The sequence below is a fragment of the Lycorma delicatula genome, chromosome 9 (genome assembly GCF_047948215.1).
Source record: "Lycorma delicatula isolate Av1 chromosome 9, ASM4794821v1, whole genome shotgun sequence".
Lineage (NCBI taxonomy): Eukaryota > Metazoa > Arthropoda > Insecta > Hemiptera > Fulgoridae > Lycorma > Lycorma delicatula.
Window position 1 is genome coordinate 59,111,794 of NC_134463.1, and position 19,287 is coordinate 59,131,080.

Here is a 19,287-nt window from a genome sequence, read left to right on the forward strand (position 1 = left end):
GTAGGGTTTATAACCCTTGACTTGAAACATTTTTTCTATTAGTGATCGTAAATATTTTCATTCCGTTTAAAAATCCATCAGTGACCAAATCGCATTAAATCTTCTGAATAATTGATGCCATCGGTGATGTGTCAATCGATTTCCGTCTGCTGACAAACCCAACCGACCGGTGCACTCTCGATTTATGTTCGCGTGGTAGAGAATAGAAGGGTAGTATTACTTAGAGATTTACTTTCCTACCATCATAGCTCTAAAGCTGTGCTACAAGATGGAAATATGGTAATTAGTCAAAAAATAGGGTGCGAGTTTTTTTTTCAGTTCTTAACGTTTCATGATTCAGGATCCTCAAAAAACAAAAAAAAGGGTAATGTTCGTACGTACGTGTGTTGGCGAGTTTAAACATACTTCACCGGCAAACTAATTGGGGCAATTTACACATTTTGGGATTAGTATCTCCAGGGGGGTTGGGGGTCAGTTTTCTTAAAATGTTATAAATAATCCTACATTATATATAGCTTAATATATGCATGCATCCTTATGTTATTATTTGTTTAAAACATTTTGCCCCAAAATTCCCCCTTCACCAAAAATTGAAAAAAACTATCTTTTTATTTATTGCATATTTTTTTAAGCGAATTTTTTATGTCTTCCTAAACGTAGTATGAGTACACATGTTCTCAAAAAAGCACTTTGGGAGCAATATTGAGGGTAGGGGAACAGATCAACATTTAAAAATATCAATTTTTTTAATTTTTGAAATTTTTTTTATGTTTATTTAAACTTTTAACATTAATAAACTTTTACTAATAATATTACACAATAAAATTTCATCATATTTACCTCCCACTCCCAAAAAAAGTAATCTTAGATAACTTATTAGTTACACATGTTTTAGTGGAATTAGTTGAATTTTTTTTTCCATTTAACAAAGTGAACTAGAAAACTCAAACGAATTTCCCGGAAGGTGAGTTTAAAGATTGGGGAGCTGAAAAAATACAGGTTTTTTTTTTTAAATTTTTAAATCTGTTTTTGATTTGTTTAAACATATAACGATAATTTCACAATAAAACTTCTTCCAAAAAAGAAATTTGACCTCTGTATAAGAATGCCAGGAAAGTATTACAACTTTATCAGATGTTTTTTTTATTTATTCATACACTGATATGTTAATTTAATATTTAGAAGTAGTATTTTATTTTGCAAAGTATTTACTTTTATGTATTTAATTTTTTTAATATAAAGGTGTTTAAGTAAATTAATTTTTATTTATTGAATTTTAGTGATCTTTATAATGGCAGATATGTTTGTAAGAAAAACCTTACTAATTTATGAATTGATTTGGTGTGTCGATTAAATGCAAAATTCAATTAATTAAAAACGTGTGGGATTTACAGAAATATATTTGACAGTGAACAGTGTGTTAATTGGTTTTTATTTAAATTTTTTTTGACGATTCTGTAGAGTTTTCAAGTTTTATCGATCATATATAACGTAATTAAATTAAAATGCAAGCGATGTTAAGTGCGAAATGGGCAATACCTCTTACACCTAGTGCTGATCATAGAAGTAGTAGTGCTAGCAGCAGCAGCAGTAGCAGTAGTACTTCTAAAGTCACTGCGGCATCGGAAAGCTTTTTAAGATGTCTTAAAAGGCGATCATTAAGAGTCAAACGATCAAAATCATTAGTCGTTCAGGAAAAAAGGAAATCTGGTAAGTTTCACTTTTATATTTTTGTAAATTTATATATATTATTGAATTTAACTGTTGTTTTTTTTTCTTCCAAGATATTTTTTGTTTAACGAATTATCATTGATTTTACTTTTACTTTATACTCTGTGTAAACCATTAAAAAAACTTTTTCTGGCACTTTCACCTATTATCACATGCATAACAGAATACTAAAATTTGGCAAGCAATCCTTATTTCAATACACTGTGCGTGCAGTTTATTGAAAGTTTTATTGAGAAATAAATAAATCCTTAATTTATCTTGTTTACATTTTAGTATAATCTTTATTTTTTTTTTTATAACTAGCCGGCTCCGCCAGTCAGCCCTTCGGGGAGGGAAAGGGTTATATTTTTACTGTTAAAGTCGACTGGGCCGGCTTCGCCGTCCTAGCAGTACTCTTTTCGTGGAATAAATGATTTACATATCGAAGGAAATTTTTTTATTGATATTCTATCATTAGCCATGAATATAATAAAATTAATTAAAACTTATTTTGACTTACATACATGTTACCAGCGACAACGCGTGGATGTTTGATAATGTCGCCAAACAATAATAATAAAAACGTAAAATACAATATAGTAAATACAATACATTAAAGTAGAAAAAAATAAAAGGAATATTATCCCACATAGTTTTTTTTGGTAGCTTGTTTCCCTACCCACTTGGGCTAGATTCACCGTGAAGCGTAGCACCGCTCAGGGGATTGTCCATTCTAACGGATCGTTTCAGTGCCTGCCTCTAACCCCTAGGGCAAGGTATCCGGGTCCGACTACATCGTTCATGAGCCCTACCCTAGGGGCTTATACTAGGTATAAGCCCCTAGGGTGGAGGGTCTTGCGCCAAACCCTCCAATGCGAATATCCCACTAAGGGGTTCACACTGGGTCTCGGTCTTTTAACAGCTGCTTGTCTCTTACCGGGTCCCCCGAGGGGGCCCCAGCCGAATCTCGATTTTAACAGTTCGAGGGCAACGGAGTCCTCGTATCATCATCCCGGCAATCCCGGAGGAACGACGACTCTAAAGGAGGCTGTCCATCACTCCCTCGCTGCCTCATCGTTCCTGCCTTTGTACTGTAGTATCGTTGTTATATATATCCTGACACAGCCCTGAATTTGTGGACTCCAGATAGCATGTTCGGGACATTCGTGTCTACATCGAGGGGTCGAGTTAGTTGTTCTCAGATGTCTCTTTCGACCATCCCACGTAGTTAATTAGATAGTTTGTAACCATGTTGTTTGTCTGGCGATGAATGAGGCTTGAATGAATAAATTTCTTGGGAACCGACTCTTGAGCACGCCACATATAATTGACCTTGATCAAAGCAACTATTTTTCAACAGTGTTAAGGGATTGTCCTTGTGATTTGTTAATGATCATTGCGTATGCTATTCTTAAAGGGAATGCAAACGTTTAAATTAAAATGGAAGATCGGTTGAAATTTATGAAATCCTTGGTGTGGAAACATCTTCACCTATATTTTTTACATTAAGAAATTTGGCCGGCCTCCGTGGCGCGAGTGGTATTGTCTCCGCCTTTTTTATCCAGAGATCCCGGTCAGGCATGGCATTTTCATACACGCTACAAATCGTTCATCTCATCCTCTGAAGTAATACTTAATGGTGTCCCGAAGGTTAAACAGGAAAAAAGGAAGAAATGTTGCTTCTACGATATTTCTTAATAAATTTTTGGTATGTAGTCGAGTGCCATTGCAAAGTTCCGGTGACTTCAGATTCCAATGGACCCAATTGTGTTGCGCCGGGCGACTGCACACAGCTCTCGCCAGAAGCAGTCCGTTGTCAATTAATTTACAGATTATTTCATTTAATTTCCAAACTTATATTATTTTATTTGGTTTTTATTTTTTTAGCCATGAATATAATCAAATTAATTAAAAATTATTTCGACTTATTTACATCTCGTATATATATATATATATATATATATATATATATATATATATATAGGTAGATGTTGTCATATGTTGAAAAAAGGGGCATTTTTGACTTTTTTTTAATTGTAATTTTTGAATTTTTGTTTTAAAACGATCCTGAAAGTGTGGATATGGGCCCTGTAAAGTTTGGTTAATGTATGTTTAATATTGCGGTCGAAAATCGGTTACAGACTGAATTGGTATAATTTTTTATTTATATAGATTAATTTCTGCAAGTAGTTTTTTTTATAAAATGATTAAAAGAAACAATAGAGTAGAATCTAATTAAATAATTTTTCTTTCCTTGTCATCGATTTCTGTTTAATTTGTTTAATAGCTGTCGACTGAAAAAGCATTTATAAAATCTAGCGGTATTTCGTAGTGTTTTTAACTTTATGTAATCATTGTTTAAATCGGTTGTGTTATTATTTAATAATAATTGTTATACGATCAGTTCATTTATATTTTTAATTACAATTACATATAAATTACAATCCGGTATATGCATATTTGATATTTTTTAATTAAAAGCATTGAAAGGACGAAAATAAAAACACAATTTATATAACTTCCTTGCTTTTTGTGGTTGAATAGTAATATTTATGCTTTTCATTTTGTGGTTCTGATCTCAAATCCTGGTCAAGATTCATACTTTTTAAAACACTTAACAAAAAAGTAGTTACTCTTCTCAAATTAACAGTAATTTGATGTTAGCCTTTTGTTATAAATGAAAAAATAAAATAATAAAAAGTTTATCATTAATGGTTGAATGGTATGTCAAGTGGCGTTAAAAGTAAGGGTTTGTTTTTTTTATTTAGAAGGTAGACAGTTCAAGATCCATCCCGATCAGTTATAAAGTTAACGGTTTTCTAATAAAGTTTTCCGGCTAGAATTATTTGTAAGATTTAAATTATCAATATATATCTGGTGTGATAAGATGATATAACAAGCTATTCTTACATTCGGTATATTGAACGAGATACCCAGTTTACAGCCATCCAGAAAAGAAACATGAATTACATATGTATTATTCTAATATAAAGCATTTTTGGTAGCACAAAAACATGTAATTACAATGATTTCAAATAAAAATAAATTTAGCGAATCTTTTCCAGTTTTAAAAAAAACTTTAAACATTCTTTTACTTCCTTGTACGAATTAAAGGAAGTATTGTGATCGCGAAACATTTCGGTTTTCATATTTCAACGGAAATATCCATTTTGACCATCCCTTAATCCATTTTGATTAGTTTCGGCGTACGTACGTACGTACGTACGTACGTATGTATGTATGTATGTCGCATAACTCAAAAACGATTAGCCGTAGGATGTTGAAATTTTGGATTTACAATTGTTCTTATATCTAGTGGGGCACCTCCCTTTTTGATTGCAATCGAAATTAAAATTAAAATTTTAATTAACGAAATATTTGAAACTTACAGGGAAAGCACATCGGTTTGAATCAGACTTCATCTCCTTTTATTTTTTTAAATTTTAATATATTGATTTAATAATTATTAACCCGTGATTGTAAAAAAAGTTTTACAATAAATAATAATTCAATGATAATAAAAAAATTAAATTAAATAATTAGTGAGGGAAATAAAATTTTATGCACTTTTAAAAATGTGTAAATATAATTGAAATAGGCATTACATATATGTAATAGATCTAAATATATGTTATAGATCTGAAACGCCTGATTATTTAATATTTATTAAAAATTATAATTTAGAATCTAATTATTTTTGAATTTTCTAGTTTAATTTCTGCTTAATTTTATTTAATTATTCTGGATTTCTGTCTAATTATATCTACATTAAAGTTAACTGCAGATGACTGAAAAATAGACCCTCACAAGCACAACATATACACTGAGGCATACATGCCCGATCTTTAATAAATTGCAAAAAATTCTTATCTTTTAGTTTACTTCTCTGATATTGTAGGGCAATATTCTCCCTAAGTCTGAGTTGACCATCACTTCGTTTGTTTTTGTTGCTAATCATTTAATCGCTCTTTGGTTTAATATAATTCTTCTTATCTCACATTCACATTCTCTAGTTATCAAATTTTCTGTCTTTATATTCATCATCCTCTCTTTATTGTTTGTATTCTTTCCTTGGTCTTAACGTTTTCTTACACTTTATAATCTTCTCTTAATATTTTTATTCTTTCTTTGGTTTTAATTTTTTCTTCTTTCTTTATATTTATCATCTCTTAATTTTTTTTTATTCTTCTCTTGTTCTTAACATTTTCTTCTCCTTCATATTCATCTTCTTGTCTTTTTTTGAGATCTATTTCTTCATGTTATTTTTCTTTTTCATTTTTGTTTATTCACCAAATAATCCAATAATAAAAATTGAATATTTTACACCGTTAGGTGAAAATTAACATTTGTAACCAGTATACAGTAGTTAACTAAACGGAATAGTTCAATTATTATTAACTTTTATTTATACGACACACCAGAAATCTAAAACTTATATTAATCATCAACTTACGAAGATACGATTAATACTGATCTAGCAGTACGAGTAATAAAGTGACTTTTACTCTATCCAAATATTTCATGTAAGATTGTTGAATTAATAATCGTATGAATATTTAATGTTAATAAAAATTAATATTTCAGCAATTGTGTACCTGTCCACTTTATTAAAGAATTGGAGAATCGTATCGTACTTTCATATGAAATAAGTAAAAAATAAGTGTAGCAAAAAATGTGTTTATGTAATTTAATATGCGTACAAGGAAGTCATGTGGTGTCCACATCAGATTTTTTTTCATAAAAGGTGTAATATGTATACAGTAACCCATACATATGTCAAGAGTAATTTAAGTAGGAATGAGAAATTTCTGTTACCTTTACCAAAATGGGAACTGTATAAACATTTATATTCATTTGTGGCTCCGAAGGTGTACAATTTGTTACCTAATAGTATAAAGGAATGAAAAAACTTTAAAAAAATACAATGCTCTGTTATTTGTATGGTTACTAGATATCTATGTAATTAAAAAATCATTATTCCTTTTTAATTATTGTAAAAGAAATTACTATTCCGTATTGTAGGATTACAATATTTTTAGATTGTTATTGTTATTTTAATTTCTTGGCGGTGTATCTTAGAATTCCTATTTAATTTTTAAAATGTTGTGATGGTAACCCTCAACACGAATTTTTCTATAGAGAATACCTAAATTTTCATACAAGTTATACATTTTATGTTATATTGCATATTTTTTTTTATTATTATTATTAAAAATAAAATATGTAATTGTGTTATTATTTGTAACTATAATTGAAAATAATACATAAATAAATAAAAATATTCGGTGCTCCATTAAAACGTTATTGAAATATTTTCAAACACAGCTGTTAAATTTTTTAATTGTAAAATATAATTGTTTTTCTTTTTTTAAATCAATTTTAAGTCGGTAAGGATTTTATTTTCTTAATATGTTTAGACAAAGTAGACTTATTGTGTAAATCCACCGGGTTGGTCTTGTGGTAAAAGTGTCTTTCCAAACAGCTGATTTGGAAGTCGAGAGTTCCAGCGTTCAAGTCCTAGTAAAGTCAGTTGTTTTATACGGATTTGAATACTAGATCGTGGATACCGGTGTTCTTTGATGGTTGGGTCTCAATTAACCACACATCTCAGGAATGGTCGAACTGAGACTGTACAAGACTACACTTCATTTACACTCATATATACATATCATCCTCATTCATCCTTTAATGTATTATTTGAAAGGTAATTACCGGAGGCTAAACATGAAAAAGAAAGAAAAGACTTATGATGCAACACGTGAAAAAAAAATACATTACTGTTAGTTCAGGTTTGTAAGTTTATTTGTTTTTGTTTGATGTTAAGTTTAATAACTTAAACTGGCTGATTTTTTTTCTAGTATTTATTAGATCTATTTGTCACAACACATTTTTTTTTCTTTAATAGATCAGTAAATGTAGTCTGAATGCTTTTTTTCCTTTTTATACAATACGTCTTATTTTTACGTAATAGTGTAGGTTTATTTTTTTAAATTATGTTTTTTTAACAAATTTGACAGCTACTTTCATTTGATTTCGTCAGTATTTGAAGCTACTGAATTTGGTAATTAGTTCAGCTCTGGCTTCCCTGTCTCTCTTTTTTTGGTGGGAGGGGATAGGCAACTGGTTCTTATCATTAACCATCTTCGGGTTTAAATGTATAATTTTCATAAAAATTGAGGAAGTTAACTAAGTCGGTGCCGTCAGATGAAAGTCTTTTCCCACATCCGCTTGTCTAGTATTACTATTAGTTATGAACAGATGTTACTGTTGTGGATTCTTTATCCTTATACCGATATCTTGTCTTTTTTTATGCATTCTATGTTAATATTCTTGTTGTATTGTGCTAGTTAGCCCTTCCTGCCGCTTTTGCTTACGATATAACTTCACCCTTTGTCTTCTCGTATGTCGGACTATTCTTTTGTATTAACAGTACGTCCTATCGCAAGCATTTTTTTTTTTACATTTATACCCTTTAGACTTATCTTTCTTTGAAAAGGTGTAACGAAACTTACCTACCAGTTTTTCATGCTACTTGAAAAAGTTAAAATTTTTTTGTTAATTTTCGGTTTAAATCATTTTAAAATGTGTTAAATATTATAATATTTGAACGAGCTGAAATACTCAGTGATCGAATTTTACTCGGAAGGAAACCTTGAGGTATAATTAAAAGAAAATGTTTATAGAAAAATTGTTAAAATTTTTCCTTTTCCTGTAAAAATTGTTATACTGCATCTCTATGTACTATGCAATCATAACCCCCTATGTACTATGCAATCATAACCCCCTCTAATAAAAATACAAAACACAAATTTTTAGATGGGCCTATCTGGCATGATGATACAGTATTTGGGTCATAGTAGGTTGATGGGACATGTAGATATGGGCCTTATCTTACGAATCCCATATCTCTAAATTTTACTCAATAGGTAGCTGAATTTATTCACAATTTAACCCCTTGATAATTAAAATTATGTTTGGCGTATTCAAAGTTCCATAAAGGGGTAAGCGCAAAAACGTTTTTTGCAATTTCTGGACTCGGTCACAATCTTGTACTAATTAAATGATTAGAATTTCAGGAAGTTCCTTTCTCCACGTTATCGGGAACAGATTTTTAAAATTAGATATATGCGCAATATTCAGGCAATTTCATTCTTGAATAATAAACATAATTTTGTTGCTTTTTTCGTCAGTTGTCGATTTGCTTTATGATTTTTTCGGACTTTATTATTTTTATATAATTTTATTTACGATGACTTCTGAATATATTGATGCCATTTAATTTTAATTACCATTGGTCAACGGATGAACAGATACGGTCAATTTTGCTCCTATCTAAAAAGTTCACCCAAAGAGTTGAATAAATTTGTTTCGTAATTTTTTGATTGTATACTTTAATGTTCAACTTAATTTTTTCTTCTAGATAGTAATCTGTCAATAGCAAAGTTCTTCGGACGCATAGTTTCTTTTAACTTTCCCAATTGAATATTGCATGCATTTTCAGGGTTTACAACTCTTTGTTTTATGTTAATTGTTTCCCCCAAAATATTTTAATAAATTTTATCCCCGTCACCAGCTTTTTTGTGCATATTTCTAATTTTAAAAATATGTTCCCGATAACGTGGAGAAAGGAACTTCGTTCTGAAATTTCTTTAAATATTATTTAAAATGTTTTATTAATTTTCATCGCCTGTAAATTTTCACCAAATGAATCTTCAGGTAGTAAATCATAAAAAAACTTTTAGCAAAAGAAATGTGTAACTCCCATTTTGAGAAATGAAAAGAAAACGTCGGAATATCGTTTCAAATTTATTTTTTTTATACGTTGGAATTTTTTTGCTAAAATTCATTATGAGCATGTAAAATAAATATTATTTTCAAAATATACATTTAGTTGTCTTTTTTTTATATTGTAACCTACATTGTGAGTAAATAAATGAATAAAACGTTTTTATTGAGGGGTGGCCTACTGGTAAATTTCCATACTACCTTTATATTTGTGTTCTTATTCCATGTTTGCTCTTTACTGAACAGAATAAATATTATTCATTTATTCTTTTTTTTTATTATTTTCTAGCCTATTTATGATTTCAAAAACTGAAATAGGTCGGACCTGTGTATAACCAAAGTATTTAAAATTCCCGTATATTGAACTACGTTTTTTTTGTTTACAGATTACTCAAACCTTCCACTTAAAATTTTTCATTCATCGCTACTGTTGTTTCTAAAAAGAATAAATATAACAAAGTTTAGCTTAACGAAATTCATTTTTATACAAATAAAATATAACATCGAAATTCTGGAAAGGGTAATTTATAATTTATATTGAACAACATATCCATAGTTTTCGGTAAGAAAAATTTTGTCACTCTTCTACTTATAAAAAAATATGTGATTATAAATTCTTTTATTAAATTTCTGATGTTTTTCGAAACAATTTTCGTAAGTTTTATAAATGAATTGCTGAATAAAATTCAGTATATTTATTAAATTTTATATCCAGAAACCTTTAGGTTTTTCTTTCAGAACCTGATTTAGTTAGCGACTCGAAATATTATATTCCAAAAAAAATGAAGCTGTAAAATACGTCCTTTCCATTTGAATGCTACAGGTTACCTGGTAGTAGATTTATATGTATAAATTTATCCCCTTTACCTTCTCAGGTTTCGATAAATCTACTTTTAAATAATGATTAAAACCGGTTTAGTAATTTCACAATTTTACAGGGACATCGGTACAGTACACACTGGAATATTATGATCTATATATGGAATAAGATTGATCTTTAATAAGTGATATGGAAATACGGTTCATAATGGAATTTTGATTTTACTGGTTGTAAATAATAACTCGTCAATCGATCGTAATCAAGTATTTATTGTCTGCATCTAAATATAGACTCATGTTTTTTTTATAGGTATATAACATAAAATATTTTTTCAGTTCTCATATGAAAATGATGTAAATTCAATAAAATAAATCTGACGGGAATACCACATGACTTCCTTGTACGCCTATTAAATTACATACACATTTTTTTTTACAATGAAAAGTATATAAGATTTTATTTCATTAATAACTTCTGATATTATTTTATACTATTGTTATTTAATTAATATTTGTCTTATTTTTTTTTTTACAAAGGTTAATAATTATTAATAAATCAATATATTTATTTAAAAAAAAAAAAATTAAAAAGATGAAGTCTGATTCGAACCGATGTGCCTTCACCTTGTAAGATCCAAATATTTTATTAATTAAAATTTTATTTGGCTATAACTGTGGAAAGAATGAAAATAATAAGTACCATTTAATATATGTTAATGAAAAGCTCTCAATGATGGCTTATTACTACAGTTAAGAAAAAGTCCAAAAAAGGGTTTTTTGGACACTTTTGGTTCTGTCGATTGCAGTAAAAAGGGGAAATGTTACAACAGTTCTAAATCCAAAATTTCAACATCCTACGACTAATAATTTTTGAGTTATGCGAGATATATACGTACGTACGTACAGATGTCACGCCGAAATAGTCAAAATGGATATTTCCGTTGTAATCTAAAAACCGAAATTTTTCGCGATCACAATACTTCCTTTACTTCGTACAAGGAAGTAAAAGCTGTAATTTAATTTATTACGTAAATCCTATCTTATTTACATTTTTATTTTCCATAAAGGACATTTCAATTTATAAATTATTGAAATTTGATTGATGTATTGTCAGTAGCGCATTAAGACGAATCGACGAGAAAATCTTCACGCGAGACCAACGAGTATAGTTTTCCAAAAAAAATCTTATTTCTCCTGAGACTTGGGAGCTTATAGTATAAACTAACGAATACTAAAAAAAATATTCACAATAATAGGAGGAAAAGGTACAAAAACCTCAAAAGTGGATGGGGAACTGATAGAACTAGTTGATAGATTCAAATACCTTGGAAGCATTATAACAGAAAACCTTTACTGTATCACATATGTAAAATCTCGAATAGATATTTCCAACGAAAGCTTTAACAAGAAGAAAATACTTTTTTGTGGACCATTAGAGACAGAGCTTAGGAAAATATTAGCTAAATGTTATATTTGGAGTATTGCTTTGAATGGAGCAAAAACATTAACATTTAGGAAGGAGAAAGATTTAAGATTGGAGGCGTTTGAGATTTGGTTATGGAGACGAATAGAAGGTGTGAAGTGGGAAGATAGAAAAAGCGAAAAAAAAGCGAAGATATTAAACGAAAAAGCGCTAAAAAGAGTTAAAGAGGAAAGGAAGATACTGGACGTTTTAAAGAAGAGAAAACGTAATTAGATCGGCTATAACTTGAGAAAAAGGAATGCGATTGAGGGAATTGTGAAGGGGACGAGAGAAAAAGGAAGAGGACACAAATGTTAGATAACATCAAGTAAGGAAAGGAAGGCTACTCTATAAGGAAGAGGAAAGCGGAAGATCAAGAATCTTGGAGGTTGCTGTAGCCATGACCTGCCATAAGGCAGAACAACTGATGATGAGTATTTGTAGAAACGTATGTTTTATCGTTTAAGTTATTTACGTTAATCGATTCAACCTATCAAACATTACTGAACATAATATTCCCCTTTTAGCGTTTAGTTTAATTTCATTTTGAGCTACTTTTTTATATTTTTTAAATATGAGAATAGAATTGTAGTAAAATAGGTAGATGCGAAAATGTATTTCACAAATATTTTTTTTTTTAAATGCGATATAAATAAAATGTAATAATTTATATTTTCAAGACATAGTGTCGTGATCTGTGAAAATGATACCTATTTGAAACATTAATAGAATTGATTTTCTTCATTAACGCGATAAAAAACACATCTAAATGAATAAATTGTGAAATTTTATTTGTTTTATATTATTACGCGTAGTGGATACATCTGGGAAAGACACACGTATTTGTACTGCAAGGAATGATCTACTAACTAACTATTAAAAAATAATTTACTTAATGTATTTCTAGAAAAAAAAACAAATATACACATATGAGTAAATTAAAAAGATTTGATGTCCTTTTTAAAAAGACAAATTTATTATGTAAGCTTTTATCACTTGGGGAAATCAACAAAATTTGCTCTGGGTATTTAATTTTTTTTTTCTTTTTAAAGTAACTCATCGTTACATGTATTTAAATATTTTAACATGGAGAAGTTAACACATAGCTGTCTATAAAAATATAAAATTGTTTTTATTCTGTGCATTTTAAATAAATAATTTTTATATAACTCATTTTTAATAAACCTTATTAATAATTTTTACAATAAACTTTCTTCCATGGTTTGTTTTTTTTAAGAAACATTTTCTTGTTTCATCGTTAGTTCTTTTTTTAACCTGAATGAGAGAGAGAAGGACGCCGTTCAGCAGATTATTTTACCATTTCTATTTTATTATTAGAAGCAATTATTATTTATCGATGTGAAATATAAAAACAATATAATATGCTTGTCTTTAAACTTTTAATTTTCTGTAGACTGAAGTTTCTCACATAGTCTCTAAAAGTCATTATCTATATCTGTTTTCTAACGGATATAAACTTATTTATATAAGAAAAACTTCTTTATGCACGTGTAATCCTTTAAAGGGCGTTAACTAATTGAGCACTCGCTTAATTCCTTTTATCTCTTTCTGGGCGCATCCATCAATATCAGAAAATGCAGTGTATCCACCAAAACGATATGAACCAGTTTTACAGATAATTTGGAAAGAAGAACGAATTGCTGCGAATCATTTCATTCTCCATTTAATGGACGGATTTACAAACCTTTCCATTTTATATAATTTCATAAATATTCTTTTAGGGTTTCAGACAGGTATTTATATCAAATTAAAAAATCCTTTTCGGCACGCTGTAAGGTGGAGGTAGATTTCACCGGTGCTAAGAAAAAATTCAAATTTACTCAGTACGACAATGGTTGCACGTGAAAAACGTTTCACATGTGTAGCATACGACAAGCCCCATCTTCTTACAATTCCAGCATCATTTTGGTCATTCCTTGCCGTAAGGTTGGTCATATCAAAAACTGTCTCAGACGAGTTTTAGGTAATATTTAAGAGAACTGACGACCACATTAAACCGATTTAATACTGTGCATATTAATGGAGGTATGATTTTTTTGTCTTCAAAACCACATTTTTTCACCCTCTGGGCCACTGGTTGGAAATATCAAAAAACTTTTCCTATATACGTTTTAGGCCGTTATCCAAAAAATAGTAGGAACTTTAAACGAATTCAATATTTTACTTAATAAGAAAGTTATAGTGATATTTTGTATTTTTTTCGAAAAGTTCCCCCATTTTCACCCCCATGGTTCGATTTTGCCCATTAACGAACTCGAGATTTGGGTTGTTATATTTTATGTATCAATCTGAAAGTGATGGGCGCAAAATTATGGCAGTTATCGTGTCCACAAGAAAGTAAAATATATATATATATAAATGTGTATGTAACATTTTGAGCTGACGGTGGTTTTGGGGCCTGGGGAATGTGAAACGCGAAGATATGTCGAAATTTTCCGGAAGTCGAATCATGGTATTCATTACAATTCTTTTTTCTGAAATCTTCCTAAAAATGCAAACAAACCTGGTAAAATTAAGGATCCTATAACCAGACATCGAAATGACTTCTTAAAAACAAAATAAATAAATACCATGAAATGAGCAGACTGCATTACGTGAAATGTTTGGGGTATTTTATTAAACAATAATTTTAAAGGTTTGACCTAAATTTTATGGGTAAAGTACTATTTCGATGTATCATTTGAATACTCATAATTTAATATTAAATAAATTGCCTTCTTTTATTTTAATTATTACAATACTTTTACAGTTATTAATATTTTTATTTTTACAATATTTGAACGTAATTCAGATAAAAGTTGCGCTCTTCGTCTGTTATCAAATGTCCGAATCTAGAGTGCAGTCCACTGTTCGTGTTTTATATCCAGATGCTCAATTCGGGACTTACGGATTTAAATATTTGATAAATGGAAGATTTTTTTTTTTTTTAATTTTCCATTTTTGCTCCCAAAAGTTTTGTGGGAGAGTTAAGATCTTAATTTCAATGTATTTTATTTATTTTCTACTATTATTATTTATTTTCATGCAAGGATCAGTTGCCCAAAAATATGAAATTTTTGTGATGGTTAGCCAGGTAGAAAGTTTTTTTGTTTTAGAATTACGACCTTTGATATGGTTTAAATTAATTTCAGTAAGGAAGAGGAGGCAATTGAAATTATAGATAAAATATTTAATTAAAAATCCTTGTCAGGAATCGAACCCAATCAATCTTAAACTTGGGTGCTTATAACGGCCGGCCAGTTATCTCTTATAGAAAACTGTTTAAATTTTGAATTTTATTTATAGTTTTTCTTAAATTGAAGTAAGCGTGCAGAAATGTTGAAGTCCGGTAGATGTTTGCAGAAAGTTAAATAAATTTATTAATATTAATAGCATTATTTATCTTAAAAATCATTCACGCTTTAAATATAACTTTTCTGATTAGGAGGAAAATCCTTTTTGAAAATTATTAACTGTTTTAAAATAGAAACTGTGGTCTTATTTTCTGGTTATCAGTCAAACCTCATCTCCAAAATATTTAATGATTTCCCATCCTTCAGTGTTACTAAACCTGTTTCGGTCTCCTGCTTATCATTCTACGATGATCACTACTCCCTTTTCATCCTTTATGCGGTGACGTGACCTACCGATATTCATTATAATATGAATAAAATCCGGTCCCTTTGCCCTTTTCTCGTACCAAAGAAGACACGTCTAGTTGTTTCAGTAAGATGAAATTAGTTATTCGTATCGTTGATCTAAATAGATTCAAGAACATAAAACAATATTTTCCTTAAAAAATTTCCCAAAAAAAGTATGGTTTTTCCAATAAAGTTTTTTAAAACAAAGTTTATTTCGTGTCATATCTCGGATATCGGGTTAGGGTTTGTATTCGATTATGTTGTTTGTATAAAGGAATTATGTAAAAATAAATTATGGAATAAGGTAACATTTTTTGTTCGATTTCTCAACGGTTGAAATCATGAAATATCTGCGTACTGTTAGTTTTTCGTATAATATTCATATCGGATAAGAATTGAAATATACTTGGAAAAATGAATGTAAGAGAAAGCTAGGAATACTATATGAATACTGTTGATATTCAGTACTGATAATAGAAATACTCAGTAAGATTCACGTATATTCATCTTCAATTACATTCGTGACATGTTGCTCGCCGCGCAAACAAACTTAGATTATTACAACAGAAGTTGATTTTTGTTTTACACGTTTTGAAGCTCTACTATCATTATTATACACCCTGAGGCAGTCCCTTGCGACATATCCGTTTCCATTCTTTTCTATTTCATGTAAACTTTTCAGTTCTTGATAGTTCTGTTTAATTATAAAATCCTTATGAATAACATTTTTGCACTATTACGTCACTTGTGACTTAATGTTATCTTTCATTGAAAGGTTTAATTTAGACTATAAATACCGGATATTCAAAAAAGAATGTCGGAGTTTTAATTATTTATATCTTTTGGATAAAATGTACTGTGTTGATTTAAGGCTAGAATCAAACAGAAAAAAAAGAGTTTCAGTTGCGATCATGGCCGTAGATTGGTTATTTTTCTTTTCGTTTGACACACCACTAAAAAAGATGACAACTTTAATTGTGATCCTCTGAGTGATAGTAATATTCATCGATGGTATAATCGGTTTGAAACGACCGAAGAACACTTGTGTATAGGGAAGTGTGCGGGACGATCAAGAGTGTCTGAAGAAAATGTTGAACATGTCAGGGAGTCTTTCCTGCTTAACCCTAAAAAACATCTATTAGGTAAGCCAGCCGAGAATATTTTAACGAAACGCTTACATGTCCGTTCATACAATTATAGTTGTTTTCAACTGGAAGCCTACCAACTACGTAGCGAATTCGAGATCGAAATAATACAGCATGAATATGCTGACTTTCTTGATCGTATTGTGTATAGTGATAACTCAGCTTTTCATCTCGGTGAAACAACACAGATAATGTCCGTTTCTTAGGATCAGAAAATCCTTATGATATCTTACAATGTGAAAGGGACTCCCCAAAATTTTCAATGCGATATCCTGACGGCAAGTTTACCGGCCGTACTTTTTGCTGAAACAACCGTAACAGGAGTTGCTTTTTTTGGATATGTTGCGTACACTTTTCTCAACTGCAAGCAGAATGGAGCAGAGAATTTTGTTTTACTACGAGATGATGCATCTCCTCACTGAGATAACTATAATATCGGTTGAATGACGTTTTCCCCTACAGCTGGAACGGTCGACATGGTTCCGATGTCAGAGTTTGTTTGCGGTGGTCGCCCGATCTGACCCCATGTGATTTTTTCCTTTTGGGAAAAACGTGCATGTGCGTTTAGCTACCTACTGATCTACCGGATTTGAGGTACGTGATTGAGGCAGCTGTGGCTTCCATTACTCCAGGTATGCGGTTAAAGTTCGAGACAAACGCTCTTGTCGGTTGGATATGTACCGCGTGCCGATAGCTGCTCACATTGAATTCTCGAAAGGAAAAACCGTAAGAATTCCTTTTTCATTTTATTTGAGATTCATTTACTGTGAGTCAAAATTAAGACATATTAAATAGTTTTAAAATCATGATATTCTTTTTAATTCTATATATCTCGGACGTTTCTGAAACAGTCGGTTTTTTATTACATGTATTTTTATACCATAAATGACTTGAGTCATTTACGTTAATATCTGTTAAAATATTACTTGTTATGTGATGTTTTTCTTTTGATGTTAAAATTAACGTTCCTTATAAATTACATATATGTTAGATCATTTCAGAGACAGTAATTATAATATTTAAAACCCATCGGGTTGGTCTAGCGGTGAACGCGTCTTCCCAAATCAGCTGATTTTGAAGTCGAGAGATCCAGCGTTCAAATCCTGGTAGAGGTATACTTTTATACGGATTTGAATACTAGATCGTGGATACCGGTGTTCTTTGGTGGTTGGATTTCAATGAACCACACATCTCAGGAATGGTTTAAATGAGACTGTACTACACTTCTTTACACTAATGAAGACTACACTTCATTTACACTCATACATATCAATCCTCATTCATCCTCTGAAGTATTATCTGAACGGTAATTACCGGAGGCTAAACAGGAAAAACAAAGAAAGAATTGTAATATTTTAAAGTACGATTTAAATATTTCTTAATATGAATAAAAAAACTTTTGTTCGTTTTTATTTGAAGATGCTAATGAGTTCTGTTTAATTAACATAAGTTAAATTGAGATTTTAGAGAAATTTCTTTAAAATTTAAAAGTTATCGATTATCTTAATTCCATCAATTTAGTAGGATCCAGGATGGTTACGTATAGCAGAAGCGGTAATGTAGAGGAAGAATCAAAACAAAAACGAGCTGGTTTAAAGGATTATATACCATCCGAGGAAAGGGTGTGTTAGACGAACACCGACCACAGGAAATCTCAAGAATTTCTACAGGCAGCAGACGCCTATCCAGCTCTCAATCTTTTGAAAAATGTGTGTATTTTTATCCGAAGGAGAACAGCACCTAAGTGATCGACGATAAAAATTTGCATTCTTCAGTTTAAAGATAATCTATGATTAAAATTATAAGGATGTAACAGTATACGATTGAACTGTTAATTGTTGGTCCAGATACCTGAAGGAATAGTACAATACATAATGATTCAAAAGAAAAAAGAAGGACCTGTTTATTGAAATAAATTTAACAGGTGGTAAATGCTGTATGTTTTCTGAAAAATTGTCGATTCCCTCCTTAATTCAACAAGTTAAAAAATATTTTGTAAAAATCTATTTTACGTCACTGCAACTACGTCTAGGAAATTGGTCTCTATTCGAGGAAATACTAAACATAAAACAAAATCCCTCATAAAATCGGACGTATGTGTAATAATCGATTTTCTGCGACAGTAGTTGTAATTTCGGAAGGTAAGGTTATCTTAAAAAAGACTGCATATAAAATAGACGAGCATTATCTCATTATAAATAGATTATAGATTCCGGTGTTGCCTGATTTCAACTAGCCAATTCTCAGTCGATAGCTGGAGTCAGAAAAGAGGTTTATTAAAACCAAATTTTTAAAGGCTATCCTTAAAAAACAAGAATTTGATAGTAGGGAATTTTAAATTATTAAAAATTATTTATTTTTCATTATTATTATTATTAATTAGTATAGAAATTATTAATTAATTTATTAATTGTTGGTTAACGACGACAGAACAATGTATGGGGGTCTCGCGAGGAAATAAAAAATGTTTAGGAACTTTTCTATAAGTGGAAAATAAAGAAAAAAGTACATATAACGCTTCTTTTTCAAATTATAACTTGCTAAAACTCTCGCTCACATTTCTGATCCAAGGATAAAATGAAGCCAAACTAAAATTCTTAGAACTATACGAAGGGATTTAAAGGATGGTTTTATAATACAGTATTCTTTTTCCATATTTCGGACTGTTTTGTTTTTAATAAAAGTCAAACTTCTTAAGTCCTTCTTTATGTTTAGTCGATGTTAC

General features: G+C 30.1%; 1 protein-coding gene across 2 annotated transcripts in view; it reads left to right on the forward strand.

Moving 5' to 3' along the window:
* The window catches only part of CenG1A (Centaurin gamma 1A), a 332,755-nt gene that overhangs the window by 9,178 nt on the left and 304,290 nt on the right, over positions 1-19,287 (forward strand). For both annotated transcript variants that reach the window (XM_075375074.1, XM_075375073.1), the window contains exon 2: positions 1,281-1,710. In XM_075375074.1, the coding sequence (XP_075231189.1) occupies positions 1,506-1,710 (205 nt within the window). In that variant the 5' untranslated portion in view covers positions 1,281-1,505. The remainder of the gene's footprint in view (positions 1-1,280; positions 1,711-19,287) is intronic.